The sequence below is a fragment of the Tamandua tetradactyla genome, chromosome 1 (assembly GCF_023851605.1).
Source record: "Tamandua tetradactyla isolate mTamTet1 chromosome 1, mTamTet1.pri, whole genome shotgun sequence".
Taxonomy (NCBI): Eukaryota; Metazoa; Chordata; class Mammalia; order Pilosa; family Myrmecophagidae; genus Tamandua; species Tamandua tetradactyla.
The window spans coordinates 205,903,056-205,925,409 of record NC_135327.1 but is presented as its reverse complement, the minus strand read 5'-3'; the positions used below and the strand labels follow the sequence as shown (position 1 = coordinate 205,925,409).

The following is a 22,354-nucleotide window of genomic DNA, read 5'->3' as shown; positions in this document are numbered from 1 at the left end:
TCCCTTCTCTTGGATTCTTTGGAGGAGTTTAAAAAGGACTAGTATTAAGCTTTCTTTAAATGTTTGGTAAAATTTCTGAATCATGTATTGAGCCTATTTATTTTTGTAAAACAACCCTTCCAAGCCATCTCCTAAAGTGGCTGTACCCTTTTGTAATTCCATCAGGAGCGAATTAGCATTCCTGCTACTCTGCAACGTCTCCAGCACTTAGTATTGACTGTTTTTTTGGATTTTAGACATTCTAATAGGGTGTAGTGATTTTACAGATTTAAATTTAAATAGCTGCATGTGCCTAGTGGTTACCATACTGAGATGCATTTCTGGGATTTTTTTTCCTCTTCTTTATACTAACTTATAGAACTTACAGTTCATTTTTATTAATCTATTGTTTAGTTAAAATTTCTAATCCATCGTTGACTAATAATGGTCATAGCAAGTATCCAATCTGGTTCCTGATTTTGGTTGTACCCTTTGTGTATTACCATTTCTAATAATATTTTTAACAAGTGGTCTTTGGTTTAAGGTAGTCTCACATTTTTATTTAAAGTTTTTAACAATTGGAATTGCTGATGAATTTTGTCAAATGACTTTTCAGAGCCTATTGATAGCAACAGAATTTTTCTCTTTTCAGACTGACCTTTGATTTTATCATATCTTAAAAACCCAGGTTGTAACTGATGCTTAATTCTTTACACTGTACCTTACACAAGACCCTCTTTGTCTTATCACTGTTCTTATTTATTTATGGCTACCTCATACTTGAACACTTTTTTTCAGCCAAACTATTTATTACTTTCCAAACAAACCCTTTCTCCTAAATTTAAAGTCCTCAGTCAAGCAGTGTTCTATTTTGGAAAGCCCCTACCTATGAAATTTCTATTTATCTTCCCAGTTTATCTCAAATGTTATCTTCTCTGGAACCTTTGATGGTTTCCCAGCCAGAAATAACTTCTCCCTAATATGAAATATTATAGCACCTAATTTGTATCACTAACATTGGTTTGTAAAATGTTGGCCTATTTGTTCACTATTTTGCTTTGGCAAGCACAGTGGATTTTTTTGTTTGTTTGTTTGTTTTTCACATGGGCAGGCACTGGGAATCAAACCCGGGTCTCCAGCATGGCAGGCAAAAATTCTGCCACTGAACCATCATTGCACCGCCTGCATGATGTATTTTTTTAAATGTGAGATAAAATTTTAAAGTGAGTATTTTAATAGTATTATGAAACATCTTAAATTTTAATTTTCAACTGAGCAGTACATTTATAAAGTTTTAAAAGGCAAATGATGTTACGAGGTGTTTAGTAAGGGTGATAGTCTCTGAACTGACTCTCCTAATCCCCGATTCTCATTTCCCTATGGCAAACACTTTCAGCTCTTCTAGGTGTTTCCTAGAAAATGAAATATTATTTTCATATCTCTAAACAACATGCTTTTACTGCTATGTCTTTTCTTTTTTTTCCAATGTGAGTCATTGTCCATTAAAATCCTGCTATTGTAGAAAGACTTATCTCTCTTACACCATTCTTACTACCTATATACACATACAGCATTCCCCCACCCTCCTCATATAGTTATAGCGCAGTTGTTGATTTACATTGTTAAGATCATAGATGAACCACATGACAAACAACATTTCCTTCCTTATAGAATGTGTTGCTTTTCCTGGAATAGTAATTGCCTCACTTTTCTATTGATTACTTTTCTACACACCTGTCAGTTATTAAGTATCAAACTTCATGCTGGAATAAAACAGCAAAATACTCTCAATACAACCAAATAAATAAGCTAATCTCAAAGTTCTAACTTTTTGTCCTAGAGCCATCCCACTTAGATCCTCTGTCCTCCTCTGCTTGGGCTAGTTGGTCCCTGGGCTTCCCAGGAGTTCTGTTTCAGTTAGGAGCAAAAACGTGCTTCCAGAGTTCTGAAAACCTAGTAGGGGAAGGAAAGCTGGAGGTCTCAAAATTCAGGATTCCAACTCTGTCTTAACTATTTCGGATGAAGTCCTCCTCTCATACCTGTCTGATGTAACCTTTCCAAAGGGTGAGAGAGACTCTCCTGCTGCTTTGTCTCTTACCCTCCTTCAGGCACTGACTGCAGTTTCCTCTGCCCTGCCTAGTTTTTGACACACTCTTGGATGCTTTTTATCTTTAAAGCTTTAATGACATCCCTTGGTACTACCCTTTTAAATGTTTGCTGTCATTTTAACGAGATTTGGGAAACACAAAGGAGAAAGCCACATGTTCATTCTGCCATGTTTAATAGAAAGTCTCTTGCCCTCAGACTCCCAGCGTAACTAAATGCACTCACTACCAGCTTGCTACACTAGTCCATCCACTGCCTTCTGGACATTACAGACTGTAGCCTGTGTTGTAGGTATCCATGTCAGTTATTTTATTGAAAAACTCCTCCATGGCTTCTAGGTGAGGTTCAATAAATGAACCTGCAAAGCGGACGCCTTCCTTAAAGATCGAAGGATTACGATAATATATAAAACTATCTACTTGAATCACATCCTACTGTTATGCAAAAATTGTTTGAAATGAACCCAAGAAGTTCATCTCCCTCTGTAAAGGTTTCATTTTTAAAGCAGAGCCTTGTTATTCTTGTTGGGAAGAGACTTGACCCTTCAGAATAATTAGCAATAAAATTGTTAGAACATGCTGTTTTCTCAAAAGTAGAGATCTGGATGTTTTTCGTGGGAAACCGGGAAAATCTCACATTCTTCATCATGCTTGTTGGCTCTCCTTGAAAACCTAATCATGGCTCATCTCATCTACAGTCTCACCAGTATCCCAGAGTCAGACCATGGATGTTCAGTTTGTGAGCTTAGTACTTTAAATAGCACAGTTACTTAGGATCTAATTATAACTTCATACAGGGCATAGTTACTGCCCTTGCCACTTTAGCCCTAGAGGAATGTTTGGAGTTGCTAATAAAGTATTTACATTTATGAACTTTTCAAAATATTTTTTGGGGGAAAATATGTTTTCTTTAAATATGTGATTAAATAGTATGCATTTATATACTCATCTATTTAGTCATTGATATATGGTTCCATGGACATATTTTCTTTTTTTGCAAAAACAGACCTTTAGAAAGTATTTTCACCAGGAAAACTTGGTTTATAGTGTACTCTTCTATATACATTTTTTTTTTTTACATGGGCAGGCACCGGGAATAGAACCCAGGTCTCTGGCATGGCAGGTGAGAAATCTGCTGAGCCACCGTGGCCCACCCCTTTTCTATATACTTTTAAGATGTATCTGTATTCTTAAAAGTAAAACATTCCTGTATTCAAACTAAAAAAGTATATGCTGTATTGCTGTATATTTAAAATTATTGAACATATTTGTATAGTATGTTACAGAGTAAAAACTATTCATCTACATTCAATTTATCTACCTATTATTTATTTTTACCTAAGTTAACACACTGCTACTCCTTTATTAAATTGAAACAAATTATAAAATTTTAGAGGTCATAAAGTATTAACAGAAAAACTCTAGAACTTGTACAAAAGAGTCCTGGATTCATATGTGGACTCTGTCACTTACTGCTTATATGACTTCAAGTCAGTCATTAAACTATTTGAACCTAGTGCTTTTCATCTGTAGGATGATTAATGTAATATCCATATGACTTACCCTCACTATGTGGTTATTAAGATCAAATAGAAAGTCTGAAAAATGCTTTAAACTATAATATTTGCAAATTAAGTTATTTGATAATTCCAGGAAAGTAACCTAAGATTTTGTCACTAATCTGGTTTCTTAATGGCCAGAATCCGTCCAATCTTGTCAAATATTTTAATTTTCAAGGTATCATTTACGAGTTTCTAAAAGTACAAGCATACTTTCATCCAGAAGGACCCTTAGTCTTCAAGACTTACACTAATACCTAACAGTGCCCGATTTAGCACGCTGGGAAAATGTAGATCCGCAAGAAAAAAAATGATTCCCTTAAAATTAAAAAATTACACAGTACACACTGGAATGCTCAAATACTTTCTACCACAGATTGGGTTATTTCTCCAAATCGAATTAACATGAATAGAATAGGCTAACTGTATTCTCAGTGATATTGTTGGCGCAAGTTTGTTTCCCCCCCAAAATAACTTGCAGGGTAATTATCTAATTGATGGATTTTCTATTTGTAAAGCTTTTAAGCAAATATCATATCAACTTGTCTCCTTCCCAGCAAGCAGTGACTTATGTGTACTTTCTTAGGCATATGTGTGAGCAGTCTTTTCTTCATTTTCTAGCCTGCAGTGGTGTCTGGGACAACATTACATGCTGGCGCCCCGCTGACATAGGAGAGACTGTCACAGTACCCTGTCCAAAAGTTTTCAGCCATTTTTACAGTAAACCAGGTACTGCCTATTTGTATTGAATTCTCGTGTTCCTCCAGAGTGCTCATTTCTAAAAGTGTCATGCTTTTTTTCCATTTAGGCAGCGAGAACCGGGAGCATCAGTTTACTTTGGTAAATTCTAGCTGTTTCCTTCCATTAGGGAAAATCATGGAACAGCTGTAACCATTATGTGATAAATGTTAGTTTTAGGGAGCAGGAGAATGTAAAGCTTCCTGCTGGGGTCATCCACCTCAAACAAAACAAAGGAGCAATGAAGTCCCTCAGGAAAGAAACCAGCAGTAAGCACTTGTGCCTTCCTTCAGGCGAAGGAGCCAAATAAGCAGATAAAAACCAAGCACCCAGAGTGTGGGTACGATGCAGACAAGTTGACCTTCGACACAGTTGAGAATATAAGTAAGATTGTATCCACCCATGCAGATTATGGATTCTCATAAACCCTCACAGCTATATTCTCCGAGTATAGAGGGAAGTAAGAACATTTGTTTTCCCGGAGCCTTTGTACTCCAGAAGAGAGCAGTTAGTGCCTAGCGAAGTTGTTTCTCATTTGCCTAGAAACAACTGGCAGCTATTGAACGGACTGTTCAGTTTTCAACTTCCCACCTCTAGATTTGCTATTTGCTTGACTGTCTACAATTTCTCTGAGTTTTCCACAGAGTCTCAAAAGTGCTGATTTGAGGCTGGAGAGGGAGCCTCTGCTTCCTCCTTGTTTATATCCAGGGCTTACTCTGTGTGTGTGTGTACATGCAGTTGTGCTAAAAAAAAATGTCTCTTGGCTCATTACTGAAACGGTGGTTATTTTGTTTTATAAGTGATCCAGATTTTCAAAACATGAACAAATCTATTGGGAAAAATAGGAGATACATCTGGAAAGCAGAAATGCATAAGTAAAGAGCTTATTTTTATCTTGGGCATGCTATGGGGGAAAAACTTTGAGAACTAGTAATATTGAAGTACTTTAAATAGAGTTCTGAAGAATTGATTAGGGCAAAGAATAGGAAATTCCGAAAAGAAAGATTTCATCTCATGTTTTCTCTAGGATTTGCAGTTAGCACTAGCAGTATAAATTTTCCTTATCTTGAGTTAATTGGCCAAGGGACAGCATGAAGTTCTGGGTTGGTGCTTGCCTTAGCATTATTGATCATCTCCAAGTTGGAAAGCCTAAATAATTTTAGGAAATCTGAGCTTTAAAAAATGTGCCTATCCAATTAATAATTTTACTGCTGAACGATTTGGGTTATCCGTATTCTCCTGGAAATTCCAGATGAATTGGCATATACCTAAAGCTTTTCCTAATATGGTAGTACGATTGAAGGTTCCCAGAGAAACACACAAGCAGCCTGATAATTTTCAAATTGGTGAACAGTAGAACAGCAATTCCCTGGGCCATCTTTTGCACCCAGCCCAATCCCTTCCATCTAGGAACAGTCTGGGTTAGCCCAGAGTCCAAATCAGGTTTGAATCTGGTTCTGCTCTAATTTGAAAAATGAATGTTCTCAGTGTGTTTTGGCGTAAATGCCTGATATTCTTTTTGTCCAAAACAGGGAGTCTGGTACTGCCTGGCTCCGACTGCCTGGCTCCAACTGGCTGCCAACTGCATCCTCTTTCTCTTGGTGCTACAGCCTCCCCTGGGGCAGTGCTAGGTTATGGGATGCAAACCTGCTCCAGGCCTGGGGTGCAGGCAGGGAATCTAGTTCCAGGGTGTGGAGAAAGCTGTGGGACCACTTGGGACTCTTTGCATTTCCTAACTACCCTTTCCCTCCCTCCAGGCAATGAGCTAAGGGGAGGGTAAGGAAAAGGGGGAAATTATAGGGTAGGGCTGGAGAAACAGTGTTTACTTATCTCTGCTGCAGTACTCCTGCACATTTCCCAGAGGTCACAGACAGCAAGTGACAGAACACTTATTTAGCGCTCTCTCCAGTACATCACAGAGCGAAAGACACCCTGGCTGTAGCAGGTTCTGTTCTTTTTTTTTTTCATTTTTCTCAGCATATGTTATATGTTTTTAATTGCCCCCAGGCTTCACAGTCCCCACCATCTAGGCATAGGCCATGTCCAGCCGTAAGAGAGAAAAGCTGTGGTGCTGTGTGCAGTTCTAAGAATAGCCTTTAAAAGGGATGTTAACAAATAATGTGCTTTGAATGGAGTGTGGTGCAGGGTTTGAAGAGAACTTGGAATGTTTGTTTTGAAGAATTGACACCTTAGGGGGGACATGCTGGATGTCATCAATATGGGCAGTGGATGTGTTCTATGCACAGTGGGGAAAGCTGGGACAAGTGGGAGGTGCCTATTAGGCCAGAAGTTCAGAGCACGAGCTTGGCAGACAGACAGGTCTGAGTTCTGGCTCTGCCATCCTCTCTCGGAGGGACCTTGAGCATGTCACTTAGCCAGCTGTGACACAGGGCCTTCTCCAGAGGGTTGATGTGTGGCCTCTGACAGGTTTGACTGAATGCTGTAATACAATGAGAGCTCAGGAGCTGCTGGGCACTTTTATGTAGGCTTAGGTCAGCCAGACTTCAAAGGGTTAGAGCTGTGCCACAAAGGACTAGTTTGTCATAGAGAGCCATTATCCCTACTTTGTGCCACATGGAGGTACCTGGCCATCATTCCTTTGCTGGGCGGGACCAGGTCTGTGACTCCTAAGGATCCTTCTAACCCAGGGTGCTGAGATTAATTAGAGGCATGCAAGGCCAGATGCCTTAACATTGCTCATTGCATTAAGCCACTGTCATAAACTTACATTTCATGAGCGCTCATACTGCAAAGTCTAAAACATCGGAAAGGGAGTATGTAATCAACTTTGGGGAGCTGTGGAGGGAGGCGCCTGTGACACACTCTGCTGAGCCCCCGGTGGAATGTGGGCTAAACTTAGAACTGCAGGGCGGGAGGCCTCAAGCGCCCTTTTGTAGCAGACTCCTGCTGCCTCTTGCTCCCTGGCTCACCCGGCTCTGCCCACAGCACCCCCACCCCCACCTCTCCTTGCCCTTACCCACTTGTCTCTGAAGATTGCAAGCCTCAGGCATTGCTTCTGAAGCTCACCTGGCACTTGTACCTGCCAGGTGTCTTAAAAAGAAATGGAAAGCCAATGAAGATGAGGAATCTGTGCGTTGTTGAGCTCCACTTCATAGAATGAATTGTTGACTTAAAGTTTTGAACTTGTATTTAAATGTCTTCTTTAGACTAGTTCTCGCCCTATAGGAGGAAAGAGTCACATGTCACAAAGTGATGGATGCACAAGCTTAGGTCTCACTCAGTCACTCTTACCAGGTTGTCAAGTACCAAAACCCACACAGCGCAGAGTTGGAAGTTGGGAGTCTTGCACAGGCTAAGAGCCAGACTGCCTAGGTTTGAAACTTGGCCCCATCATTTATTAACTGTGACTTTGGGCAAGTAACTTAACTTCTTTAAGCCTCAGCTTTCTCATTAATAAAATGGGAATAATGAAAGGACCTACCTCATATGGCTGGCAGGATTAAATGAGTTAATACATATAGGGCGGGCCTTAGCACAGTGCCTGGCACATAGTCAGTGCTCAGTAAATAGTAGCTGTCATTACTATTACCATTATTAGGTATAAGTATTCCTGATTCTGCCAGCTACATAGTGATGAGCAGGTCCCTTTTACCTCTGTGGGCTTCAGTTTTTTTTGTCTGTAAAATGGGGACTTAGATAGCTCTAAGTCCACCCACCTTTGTCTCGGGCTTTGTCTTGCCTCCACTTCTCACTGTGGTCCCTGCACCTGTGCTATCCCCAGAGGCAGCTGGCTGCGCTGACTTGGGAGCTTCCTCTGGGAGGAAGCAAGAGGAGGGTGTTGGCTTTGGGAATCATAAATCTAAGGAATGGGGGTAGTAGGGTACAAATGGGGAGGGCATGCCACATTGCCAGTGGCTTTGCTGAGCCTTACACTCCACTCCTACTCCCTCTTCTAGTAGAACCAGGGTCTGGGCCCTGGGGCTCTCCCCTGCCTCTCCCCACACAGCATCAGAATAACTGCCTCTGCTCTTGATTTCCTCTGGTTAATCAAGGAGGATGAGCAGGTAGGCTGCCATGGGATAGAAGGACATGATTTTTGAGTCAGAAACTTCTCTCTGCCACTCATTGCTTACAGGAGCTCAGGCCTGTAACTGAGCCTTCTTTTCCCATCTGTAAAATGGGAACAGTCATACCTACCAAAACTTCCTCACAAGCTAGCCCTGAAAATAAAGAGATGATGCAAATACAAGCATTTGCTAAATCTGAAAGCCCTAGACAGTGTGGGTCTGCAGAATTGTGGGAAGAGCAGCCACTTTAGGAGAAACTGAGGCCCTGGCAGTGTCGTGGGCTAACTGCAGGAAGTCCCTTAGACATCTCTGTACCCCCTTTTTCTCTTCTGTGAGCTGTCCCAAATGCCCATCCAGCAGGACACAGGTAATTAATGCCTGCCTTCCCTGTTCCCTTATTTTATTCATGCCCACCCCAACTCCCATTGAGAGCTTGATTGCTTACTGCTTTGTATAGTCATCTACCGAGGATATGGCTTATCATACAAGTTTGAATTACTTTAGAGCAAAAAGGGGATCTTAAAACCAAAATTGCATTTATTTCATTGCAGTTTGAGCCTGTGTCCTGCAGCTTTTTTTCCTCCAAAACCAGTGACCAAGGGATACCCTCCCTAAAGACTCTGGCCACTGTTTTATGGAGCAGTGAAGGGGTGAGGAGACTGGCCCCAAGCAGAGAACAGTCAAGAGTTGGGATAAGACTGGATAATTGGCTCCAGAATGATAGGATTTGGCTACTATCTCTTATGGTGACAGAACAGTCCATAGCAGTTAAGAAATTTCATTCTGCTCCAAAAATAATACAAGTAATAATAATTATTATTACAGTTGTATTTTATGACATACAAAGTGTTTATATTCCCACCTCTTAGAAGTGTTTCCATAAAGTGAAATTTACTGGCCAGGCTATGTGGATAAGAAAACTGCAACTTTAGAGATTAAGTGCCCACAGCTGTTAAATGGTTGGACTGAAATTCAGACCCAGGGCTTCTGAACTTAACATCAAGTCTCTTTTGACTGTATCATGGCCGACCCTTAAGAAGTTGGAAACATTTTAAGGTTTAAGCACTGACTAAACTGTTGCTACTATGGCCAGTTTGCATGAATCTGCAGATCAAATGTCTGAACTTTGCATTACAGGAAACATAAGCAAAAACTGTACAAGTGATGGATGGTCCGAGATGTTTCCAGATTTCATAAATGCATGTGGCTATAATGACCTTGAGGATGAAAACAAGGTAAGAGCGTCCCCTAGGTGGTTTCTCACATTTTACTCGATATTTCATCTTTTTTCAGTTTTCTAAAAATTCATGTAAAACAGAGTCTGTTTCCTGACCTCAAAGAATGATTTTGATTTACTTTTCTCTGAGCAACAATGCTACTTCTTATCCACCAAATTAAGCAGAGTCCCTCATTCAGTTCTGTTGCCCAATACCTGGAATTATTTGGTTGTTTCCTAGTTGTCAAGAGGGGGAAAGACTGATTTTCTTTGCCTATTATCAGCATGCTGCTGAAGACGCTTTTAGTGTCTTCTTTGTAGAGACACTTTTAGTGTCTGCCTGCGTGAAATGATCTTAGCTTTTGTGATTGCATCCTGAGAGGTGTATGTACCCCTGCAGCCGTTTATATTTCTTTGTCTCATTTAGTATTTTGCCACAATATGAGCTGTTGAGAAGCCCTCATGGTATTTTTTTTCTTAGCCCGGAGCCAGTAGCAGGTGATATAACCCAAATTAAAGCATTCTTTTGCAAACTAAGAGACCCAGGCTGTCCTTAGTTGAGAGGTGTCTAGAGAGCCGGTTATCTGCTAGCAATTTATCTCAAACCCTCTGGTGATTCAGCCAGTGACTAGCTTCCCTCCTAGTCAGGACTGCATTAATTTGCAAGCAGGGTTTTCAAAGAGATCTCAGAGGTGTCAGATTCTTGGTGAACCCTTTCTCCACTAATGTGATTATTAAGCAACTGAGGACATTTTTGCTAAACTCTGAGTATGTCAGCCTTCAACTCTGGTAAAACTCTCTGCTTAGGAATTCTGGCTGTGTAAACTTTCTCAGCACTCACGATCAGATTACTGTTTGTTCCTGCACTCTCATCCTTAAATGTTGTAAGATCATGGTTTATTTTGTCTATCACCAGAAAAACAGATTAACTGTCTTCCTTCTCAGCAGGTCCCTGTCAACCCTTGTTCAGAGCAGTCTGTGCTGTTTTCATTTCCCTCACAGCCCTGTCATGGATGGGCGAACACCTTATAAACCCAAAGTCAAAGGGGTGCATTTAAATACACAATTTCCTGCACACATTCAGCACAGGCAAGGTATCAGTTATATGGTGTAGTCTCAAGACCGTTTTAAAGAGAGCTTTAGGAAATAACTAGCTATACATGCACAAATATTTTTCTACAGGCCCACAAAATGTTTGGTAAGATGGTCTGTTCCACACAGCTGCCATTTCCCCATGTCTCTTCACACCTACCCCTTTAGATGCTTTTCCCCCCTCCTTACTTTGGTCCCTGGCTTCTCACTATTCCTGCTTCCATCTGCCTTTCCTGCCACTTAATGAAACCTTCAGCAGTGTTTCTGTCAGATTATTTTTCCAGGGGAATTAACAACTCTTGCATACTTCTTTATTACAGAAGGGCTTTCTTTAACTCTAATTACTGAGATTTACAATTTAAAGCCAATTTTTTTTCACCCACTAGTTTATTAAGCCCTAGGAAAGGAGGGGCCCTGTATTTTTAGGCAATATCCTTCTACTTGGAAGATTAAACTCCTGACCTATGGCCAACGAAGACGAATGATGATGATGGTCGCAAAGGGAAGCTGGCATTGTTCAATGCTCAGTATGTCCCAGACGCTGTTATCAATATTATCTCATTTCATCCTTATTGTAACCCTGTGTACACGTGGAGAAGCTGAGTTTTAGAGAAACTAAATGACTTATTCAAAGCCCTCCAGCTCCTAAGTAGAGAGCCATGCCTGGAACCCTGACCTGTTAAGGCTCTAAAGTTTGGGTTCTAAATTGCCAAGCTAGTCGGACCCATTACCAGGCATTTGTATCAACTTGTCACCTCTCTCCACGGGACAGGGGAGTCTTCACCGAGGCAGCCGCCTGGCCTCACTGTCTCTCCCTTTGTGCCGGCTCAGGTTGAAAGCACTAGCCATGGGCATCGAACGTGTCCACACAAGCCATCCGGGCTGGGGACCTCAGTCAGACGTCAGCCCACCGCGCTGCACAACTGTGCTAACTCTTCTCCAGAAATAAAGAGATCAAACTGTGATAGCCCTTCTAGGGTAGCTGAGAGAAAGCCACATTGTGCGACAGGAGACCTGGGTTCCAGGCACACAAGATCAGCTCATTGCATACTTGTGTAAGACACTTGAGGAAGCGATGACGAGCACTAATTGCAGATACTTTTCAGCAGAGGCTCTCAGTGAGAGAATAATGATTAGACTCTCAGCTATGGAGACATGGTACAATTTTTGAAACCTCCCTCATCAAATAAATTGTGTACTGCTGGTACCTTGCTTCTGTCACGTGTAGTGCCACAGCAATGACAACTGTCAGCTACGCTAGACTTTTGTCAGAAGAGGGAGTTTCCTTTTGAGTTGTGGTGGCGTAAGCAAAGGAAAGGCCTTATTAAATATTTCTGGGACCCAGCTTCCTCTTTGTTCTATTCTCTGTTCTATTTCTGTTGTACATAATCACCAGTATTAGCTTTTCCGTGTCAAATGTATTTAACATTCTCCTCAGAGGCTCAGTCACCCTTTGGTTAAGAGTGAAGGGCTTGGGGCGGGGGGGCACCTTCATTCTTTCAGGTCATCAGAAGAGACGCTCTAGCCTCCGTGTCAGGGGGCCATTTCGTGCATCTGGGACACTGTGATTATAGGAAAAGCACTTGGCATGTAGTGCTGTTAAATTCTACTCTGCACACCCCAGCCAACTTGTAGGAATTAATTTCCCAACCTCAGCCAGCCTTATAAACCAGAGAAACTTAGACACAGTGGAATAGATTCCATGACTTCATTAAAATTTTAACTGTATTTAGAATTTTATGCAGCAGAAATGTCCTATAAATTCCCTTCTCCTCCTCCTTTGCTTTCAAGTCTCCTACATGCTTCAAGGTTTATCTGGTTGCTTACATTTTCCATTGACTTTCCTGCCCCTTTTTGCTCATCCCTAAATTCTTAAACTAGTTATTTTTATCCTACTCATTTTGAAACTTAATCACATCCTGTTTCATCACATTACTTAGGGGTATCTCCAAGTTCATCCTGTATGCCAAATCATGTATATCTTGGTGTGCAGGACTTTCTTGTGTTTGTTGGATCCCCACAGATAAAACCCAGCTAATTCCCAACTGAAGCAGGTCGTGGGGGTTCAGTCTTTGAGTCTCTCGTTTGGCTAGAAGTACAAAATGGTGGGAAAAACCCTAGATCTGGGTTTGGATCCTAACTGTGCCCTATAGCTTTGGGCAGCCATTTAACTTCATTAGAAAATAAGGATAAATAGCACTTACTCCACTTGGTTGTTGATAATCCAGTGCCTAGCCCAGAGTCACTAATCTATTCCTGCTTAGTCTATGTTCAGAACACATTTTTTCCATTCAAGCTGTATGAAGCACTTGTCAGGTTCCCAGAAGAACTAGCTCTAAACTGTGTCTTAGCGATTTAGTATCTCCAAACCAGGAAACTATCCTGTTGAATTACTTTGGTTTTCCAAGAATAAGACTTTAAATTGTATAGAATTTATCCCCAGTTAAAGGATTGTTTCTATAGAAAGAAGAGTTCTTAGACCCAAGGAAGGGGTTACTCTCCCAGACCCCCTACCCCAGCGCGATGGCCAGGGATCCAAGAGTGGTTTTGATAGCAAACCCCGTCACATCTCCCTCATGCCTGTAACAGCCTCCCAGGGTCTCAGCCTGCTGGGGCTTGGTCAGACCATGTTAGAGGCAGTGCAGACAGGTACCAAGGAGCTGGGAAAGGTGGAGAGGATGTGATTCAGAGTCTTGAAGGCTTCTGTTGGCAATGTGGTGGTGGTGGTGCGGAAGTTTACGTACATATATCACATGTGTGGCGACAGCCAGACTCTTCAGTCATTGCTTCTAGCAGTTAGCACAGTGATGTGTACTTACAAGGCATCAGGAAATACTCATTGAGTAAAACAGCAGAATGTCTTTTATGTTGTTTGTAAAAATCTTTAACTTCTATAAATAGAAAGAACTCATTGAAAATGTCATTAGACTCCAGTCAAAAGAAGAACAGATATCCTTGAGACCTCATCAGCTACATTTATTCAGAACCTTAAGTTTGCAAGTCCCTGTAAAAAGTGCCAGGCCAATAGTTATCCATTCATTCATTCATTCATTCAGTGTATAAGCATTTCTTGAAAACCTCTGTGTCCTGAAGCTCTGTCCTATAGTAATAATGAACAATATTGAATATGGGAGAGTAGTGTGAGCTAAATGCCATTCTTGACTATGTAAGCACACTTTAGAGATCAAACACTACTGCTTCTCCTTATATCCTGGGCTTTCCCCTTTCACACAGTAGGTGATGTTCCCAGTGAAACCACGTGGAAAACTCTCCTTAGTCCATTTGATTCTTCGGAAAGGCCTGTCACTTTTTCCTGCTTGTGTGAACACAGAGCATTCTGTAAATCCCTGATGCCTTTTCATCTAGTTTGAAAAGCCATTTATCTTCTTCATTAAACATTTCAGACATTCTACAAATATCATAAATGCATATTCCCTGCTAATGGATTGGAAAGTCAAAACATTTTAAGGTGAGAAAGTGAAGAAAATGATGGCACAAAACCAAAATGAATAATTATTCTTCCTGATTGCTGTTCCCTCTATGTTTGAATACTTTGAACACTTGGCTGTTTTAGGGAATCATTTCAAAGATAAAAAAAAAATGCTGCATCAAGCCTGGGGCTCGAGACGCAGTACCATCTTGAGCACCAGGAAAGGGTCTCACTGTGGTTCTGAGCAAGAGGACCTGGTCTGTGCCCCAGATCAGAGCCAAATCCCGGACTTGCACTCCCAGCCTTTGCAGGATTAGTGAAGGTGGAACATCCCTGGTTGGATTAAATCAGGATTTTCTTCTTCCCCTCAAGGGGTTCAGGATTTCAGTGTCACACTTCATTTCATCAAAATCTCTCTTTCTTTCCAGTTTTATGTTTTTAATTGGATTCCCAGCTTACACACAACTAAGTTCTGCTCTGGGTGTTGTGTGTCCAGTCTTTACTGGTTTCAAAATTAATTAAGTTCAAGGGGAAAAAAATTAGCCTACACGAAAGCCACAGGCTTGGCAGCAAATGGTGAGAGAATTAGGAGAGAAAGTACAATCAGTAATGGGAAAATCCTCTGGAAAGGAAAACAGGATCTTAAGATCCCAGAGAATCTCTCCGATTACAGCTGGAACCATTATTTACGTAGTACCTTCTCTTTTTGAACTAAGGAAGACCCAAGTATTAGAAAGGGGGATCTTTTTTTTAATTTTTAAAAATATTTTTATTTGAGAAATCTTCACACACGTTGCATTCCATACATGGTGTACAATCAGTGGTCACAATATCATAACATAGCTGTGTATTCATCACCATGATCATTGTAAAGCTTCCTGGCAATGTGGCACAGAACTTCTGGAATTCACTGGGACCCAGCCTCATGGGATTGAGAGGGTCTTCTTGACCAGGAGGGGGAAGAGAGAGATGAGACAAGAGTTTCAGCGGCTGAGAGATTTCAAACAGAATTGTTATCAATTTATCCTGAGCAGGTTATTTTTATGCACTATACAGATATCTTTTTTTAGTTTATGGTGTACTGGAATGGTTTGAGGGAAGTATCTGAAACTGTTGAGCTATGTTCCAGTAGCCTAGGTTCTTGAAGACAACTGTGTAATGATATAATTTTTACAATGTGACTATGATTGTGAAAATCTTGTATCCTGATGCTCCTTTTATCCAGGGTATGGACACATGATTTAAGAAACATGGATAAAAAATAAATAAATAATAAGGGGATAAGGGGTAAATTAAATTGTGTAGGTTGAAATGCTAGTGGTCAATGAGAGGGAGGGGTAAGGGGTATGAGATATATGAGTTTTTTCTTGTTCTTTTTATTTATTTTTCTGGAGTGATGCTGAAGTTCTAAAAATGATCACAGTGATGAAAACACAATTATGTGATGATACTATGAACCATTTAATATGCACCATGTATAGAATTTATGTGTGAAGATTTGTCAATAAAAATATTTAAAAAAAAAACAGTTCAGGATCATGTATTACATTTTTAATTGTCAATATCTCTTTAGTTTCTCTCTCTCTCTCTCAAATTTGTGTGAAATATATACAAAAAAAATTCCTATTTCAGTCACTCCCAGTTATACGATTCAGTGACATTAACCACATTTGCAATGTTGTGCTACCATCACCACTATCTGTAACTAAAAGTTTTCCATTACCCCAAACAAAGACCCTACACCTATTATGCATAAACTCCCCATTTCCCCTCACCCTAACCCCCAGTAACCTCTACTCTAATTTCTGTCTCTTTTCTCTATGAACTTGAATATTCAATTTATTTTATATAAGTGGCTTCGTATAATATTTGTCCTTTTGTGTCTGGCTTATTTCACTCAATCTGATCTCTTCAAGGTTCATCCATCTTGTAGCATGTATCAGAAGTTCATTCCTTTGTACAACAAAGTAATATTCTATTGTATGTAGGTATCACATTTTGTCTATGCATTTATCTGTTGATGGACAAAAGATGGACATCTTTTGTCAATTGTGAATATGAAACTGTGAACACTGGTATAACATACCTGTTCAGATCCCTACGTGGTCATATTATAATTCTGTTGCACTTAACAAGAAACCATGAAATTGTTTTCCCAGCTGTTACAAGATTTTAAATTCTCATCAACAATATACAAAACTTCCTATTTCTCCATGTCTTTATCAGCACGTATTTTCTAGGGTTTTGTTTTTTTGTTTTTGTAAATAATAGCCATTCTGGTGGGTGTGAAATAGCATCTCATTGTGGTTTTGATTTGAACTTCCCTAATGGCCAGTGATGTTGAGCATCTTTTCATGTGCTTATTGGCCATTTATATTTCTACTTTAGAGAAATGCCTATTCAAGTCCTTTGCCCATTTTAAGTTTCTTTTTGTTGTTGAGATGTAAGAGTTCTTTATATATTCTTGATATTAATCCTTATCAGATATATGGTTCCCAAATATTTTGTCCCTTTCTGTTAGTTGTCTTTTTACTTTCTTGATAAAGTCCATTGATACACAAAAGTTTTAAATTTTCTTTTATGCCTCATACTTCTGGTGAAAGGTTGAGAATCCATTGTTTAATACAGGGTCCTGAAGATGTTTCCCTATGTTTTCTTCTAAGAGTTTTGTAATTTTAGCTTTGACTGTTAAGCCTTTGATCAATTATGAGTTATTTTTTATATATGATATGAGGTAGGGTCCATTTTCATCCTTCTGCATGTGGATATCTAGTTTTTCAAATACGCTGTAGGAGATTGTTCTCTCACTATTGAGTGAACTTGGCACGCTTGTGAAAAATCAATTGACCATAGATGGGTTGGCTTATTTCTGAACTCTCATTCTATTTCTTTAGCTTGTGTATCTGTCTTTGTCCCAGTAGCACACTTTTTTTTTTTTTTTAATCACTGCTGCTTTGTATAATGGATTTTGAAGTTGGGACGTTTGAATCCTCTGACTTTGTTCTTTTTCAAGATGGTTTTGTCTGTTTGGGGCTTCTTGCCCTTCCATATGAATTTGATTTTTCCATTTATGCAAAAAAGACAGAGGTTTTTTTGATTGCTATTGCACTGAATATGTTTATCACTTTGTGTAGCATTGACATGTAAAAGATATTAAATCTTCCATTCCGAAGGTACGGAATATCTTGCTATTTGTTTAGGTCTTCTTTAATTTCTTTCAGCAATGATTTGTAGTTTTCTGTGTACAAGTCCTTAATGTCGTCCTTTATTAAATTTATTCCTAGATATTTGACTCTTTTAGTTGCTACTATAAATTGAATTGCTTTCTTGATAGCCTTTTTGAATTATTCATTGCTGGTGTATTTATTTTTTTTAATATTTTTATTGATAAATCTTAACACTCAAACATTGCATACATGATGTACAATTAGTGGCTCACAATTTCATCTCATAGTTGTGTATTCATCACTGGTGTATTTCTTTACAGTGATTTTTGCATGTTGTTCCTGTATTCTTCCACTTTACTGAATTTGTTTATTAGCTCTAGTAGCTTTCTTATTGATTCTTCTGGATATTCTGTATATAGGATAATGTCATCTGCAATTTGGAAGCTTTACTTTTTCTTTTCCAATTTGGATGCTATCTCTGTCATTTTCTTGCCTAATTGCTCTGGCTAGAAAACATTCAGTACAATTTTGAATAGTGGCAGTGAAAGTGGACATCCTTGTTTTCTGCTGATCTTAAAGGAAAAGCTTTCAGTCATTCACTGTTGAATATGATGTTAGCTGTGTGTTATTCAAATATGCCTTTTATTGTGTTGAGGAAGTTCCATTCTATTCGTAGCCTCCTGAGAGTTTTTATTAGGAAAAGGTGCTAGATTTTGTCAAATGCCTTTCTACATCAGTTGAAATATTCACCTGGGTTTTTTTCCTCCTTCATTTTATTAATGTGGTATATTGATTGATTGATTTTCTTATGTTGAATCATTCTTGCATGCATGGGATAAATCCTACTTGACCATTGGTGTATAATTCTTGGATTATACTGAATCCATGTTGTTGGATTTGATCGCCTAGTATTTTTTACATCTGTGTTCATAAGGTATATGGGTCTGTAATTTTCTTTTTGTGATGTCTTTATCAGGCTTTGGTATTAGGGTGATGTTGACCTCATGAGATGGGTTTCAAAATGTTCCCTCCTGTTCAGTTTTGTGTGTATCTGTGTGTGTGTGAGAGAGAGAGAGAAACAAAGAGAAAGAGAGAGAGAGAGAGTTTGAGGAGGATTGGTGTTAATTTTTCTTTGAATGATAAAATCACCAGTTAAGACATCTGGTCCTGTGCTTTCCTTTGTTGAGAGGTTTTTGATAACTGATTTACTCTTGTTGGTCTGTTGAGATCATGTAGATTCAGTTTAGGCAATTTGTGTGTTTCCAGGAATTTGTCCATTTCATCTAGGTTACTTAGTTTGTTGGTTTACAGTTGTTCACAGTATCATCTTATAAGCCTTTTAATTTTTGTGAGGTTCATAGTAATGCAGTCCTTTCATTTTTGATTTTTATTATTTGCACTTTCTTTTTCCTTTGTTAGTCTAGCTAAAGGTTGGTAAAATTTTATTGTTCTTTACAAAAAAACCAATGTTTTCTGTTGTTGATTGTCTCTGTTGTTTTACTGTTCTGTATTTTATTTATCTCTGTTCTAATCTTTATTATTTCTTTCCTTCATTCCGCTCACTTTGGGTTTCTTTGCTCTTTTTTTCCTAGATCCTCCATGTGTGATGCTAGGTTCCTAATTTTAGATCTTTCTTTTTAATATAAGCATTTAGAGCTATAAATTTCCTTCTCAGCCCTGTCTTTGCTGCATTCTGTAAGTTTTGATATGCTGTGTTTTCATTTCATTTGTCCATGATATTTCCTAATTAATATGTGATTTCTTCTTTGACCAATTGTTTGTGTAAGAGTATATTGTTTAATTACCATGTATTTGTGAATTTTCTGGTTTTCCCTGTGTTGTGTTACTGATTTCTAGCTTCACTCCACTCTGATCAGATAAGATGTTTGATTTGTAAGACATCAATCCTTTAAAATTTATTTAAAATATATTGAGTCTTTTTTTGTGACCTAATACATGATCTATCCTAGAGTACTTAAGAAGAATATGAAGAATTTGTATTCCATTGTTGGATGAAGTAATACATATACATATATGGTCTAATTAGTTTATAGTATAATTTAAGTCTATTATTTCCTTATTGACCTTCTGTCTAGGTGTTCTATCCATTATTAAAAGTGGTGTTTTGATGTTTCCTATATAAGTGTGTGTGCTGGTTTGAAAGGATGTATGCCCCTTCGAAAAGTCATGTTTTAATCAAAATCTCACTTCATTAAGGCAGAATAATCCCTATTCAATACTGTATGTTTGAAACTGTAATCAGATCATCACCCTGGATGATGTGATTTAGTCAAGAGTGGTTGTTAAACTGGATTAGGTGATAATGTGTCTTCACCCATTTGGGTGGGTCTTGATTGGTTTATTGGAGTCCTATAAAAGAGGAAATATTTTGGAGAATGGGTGATTCAGAGAGAGTCAAGGAAGAACGAAGGACGACATAGTCATGAGAGCCCACAAGCCAGTGACCTTTGGAGATGAAGAAGGAAAATGCCTCCCGGGGAGCTTCATAAAACAGGAAGCCAGGAGAGAAAGCTGGCAGATGATGCCTTGCTCGCCATGTGCCCTTCCAGCTGAGAGAGAAACCATGACTGTGTTCACCATGTGCCTTCTCGGATGAGAAAGAGACCCTGAACTTCATCGGCCTTCTTGAACCAAGGTATCTTTCCCTGGATACCTTTGACTGGACATTTCTATAGACTTGTAATTGGGACATTATCTCAGCCTTAGAACTGTAAACTTGCAACTTATTAAATTCCCCTTTTTAAAAGCCATTTGTTTCTGGTATATTGCATTCCGACAGCTAGCAAACTAGAACAGTGTGTAATTATCTTTTTCTGCCTTCAGATATGTCAAGGTTAGCTTCATATATTTTAAGGCTTTGTTGTAAGGGCATATATGTTTATACTTGTTACATATTCTTAATGAATTGACTCTTTTGTCAATATGTAAAGTCCTCTTTGTCAGAATACTTTTTGACTTAAAGACTATTTTGTCTTATATTAATGTAGCTACCCATACTTGCTTTTGATTAGTCTTTTATGGAATATTTTTCCCACCCTTTCACTTCCATCCCACTTGTGTCTTTGAATTTAAGATGAGTCTCTTATAAACAGTGTATAGTTGGGTCATACTTTTTATCCATTCTACCAATTTTTGCCTTTTGACAAGAAGGTTTAACCCATTCACATATAAAGTAACTGCTGATAACACAGGACTTCTGCCATTTTGCACTTTGGTTTTTTCCAAGTCTTATACCCTTTATGTCCCTCAGTTCTTCCATTACTGCCTTCTTTACTATTTGGTTGATCTTTTGCAGTGACCCTTGATAATCCCTTCTCATTTCCTATTTCACCTGTTTTGTTGTGTTTACCATAGGGCTTAAATTTATCCTAAATCAGTAACAATTTTGTTTCATTTGACACTGACTTAATTTCATTTGCATACAGAAAATATGTTCCTAAACCACTATTAACCACCACTTTTATGTTGTTTTTGCTTTACAGATTACAAATTACATGTTTATGTATTGTGTCTCATATATTTATCATTACTTTTATACATTTATATTTTAGGTCCTATAAGAAGTAAAAGTGGAAATACAAACCAAAAATACAATAGTAATGGTATTTATTGCTACCCATGGAATTATCTTTACCAAAGATCTTTATTCTTATTCACCTTCAGTCTACTGACTAGTGTCCTTTCCTTTCAGCCTGAAGTATTCCTTTCAGCATTTCTTATAGGGACGGTCTAGTCACGATGAATTCCCTTAGCTTCTGTTTATCTGAAAACGATTTAATATCTTCCTCATTTTTGAAAGACTGTTTTGTCAACTATAGAATTTTTGGTTGACAGGTTTGTCTTTTAACACTTTAAATATGCCCTCTCACTGTTTATTGCCTCTGTGGTTTCTGATGAGAATCAACACTTAATTTCATTGAGGCTTCTTTGTACATGATGCTTTGCTTCTCTTTTGTATTTTCAGGATTCTTTCTTTATCTTTGGCATTCAACATTTTAATTGTCAAGTGTCTCAGTATGGGTCTCTGGTTTATCCTGTGTGGTGGTTTGGAGATATGCACCCCCAAAAAAGCATGTTCTTGAACTGAATCTGTTCCTGTGAATGTGAATCCATTGTAAGTAGGACCTTTTGATGTGGTTACTTCAGTTATGGTGTGGTCCAACTCAGTCAGAATTGGTCTAAATCCTATTACTGGAGTCCTTTATAAGCAGAATGAAATCCAGATAGAAAGGGAGAAAGCCATGGGAAGCAAGAAATTGAAGGTCAACTAAACCCAGAGAAAAGGGGAAGTCTGGGAGAGGTTACCATGTGCATTGCCATGTGACAGAGGAGCCCAGGATCAAAGGTCACTGGAATCCAGCCCCAGAACACCACAGTCTTCAGGGAAAAAGCATTGCCTTAATAATGCCTTGATTTGTACTTTTCCTAGCCTCAAAGCTGTGAGCCGATAAATTCCCATTGTTTATGCCAACCCATTGTATGGTATTTGCTTGAACAGCCAAGGAAACAAAACCATCCTATTTGTTGTTCCTTAACTTCTTGTTTGTGTATTTTCATTAAATTGGGGAAATTTGTCTATCTGCTCTTTTCTCTCTTCTAGGATTCCCACAATGCATATATTGGTATGCTTGATGACGTCTTAGGCTCTGTTCACTTTTCTTCATTCTTTTTCCTTTCTGCTCTTATGGCTGTATAATTTAAATTGTTTTATCTTTGCACTCACTGTTTCTTTCTTTTGCCAGCTCCAGTCTGCTATTGAATACCTCTAGGGAATTTTTGTTTCTGTTTCTGTGGTCTTTAGCTCTATTTGGTTCCTTTTAATGATTTATCTCTTTTTGTTTTAATTCCCTTTTTTGTTCATCAGTCATTTTCTTGATTTCCTTTAGTTCTTTGTGTTTTAATTTAGTTACTTGAGCATAGGTAATGGAATTTTAACCTTTTTATTGTATAATATAACATATATGCAAAGCAAAAAAATAAAAAAGCAATAGTTTTCAAAGCACTCTTCAACAAGTAGTT

The 22,354-nt window shown here is 38.7% G+C and overlaps 1 protein-coding gene across 2 annotated transcripts in view; it reads left to right on the top strand.

The window, feature by feature from the left end:
- The window catches only part of VIPR2 (vasoactive intestinal peptide receptor 2), a 134,645-nt gene that overhangs the window by 34,426 nt on the left and 77,865 nt on the right, over positions 1–22,354 (top strand). The window contains exons 3-4 of one of the 2 annotated variants that reach the window (XM_077151664.1): positions 4,265–4,372; positions 9,547–9,644. In XM_077151664.1, coding sequence (XP_077007779.1) covers positions 4,265–4,372; positions 9,547–9,644 — 206 coding nt within the window. The remainder of the gene's footprint in view (positions 1–4,264; positions 4,373–9,546; positions 9,645–22,354) is intronic. The other variant, XM_077151665.1, reaches the window with a different exon arrangement.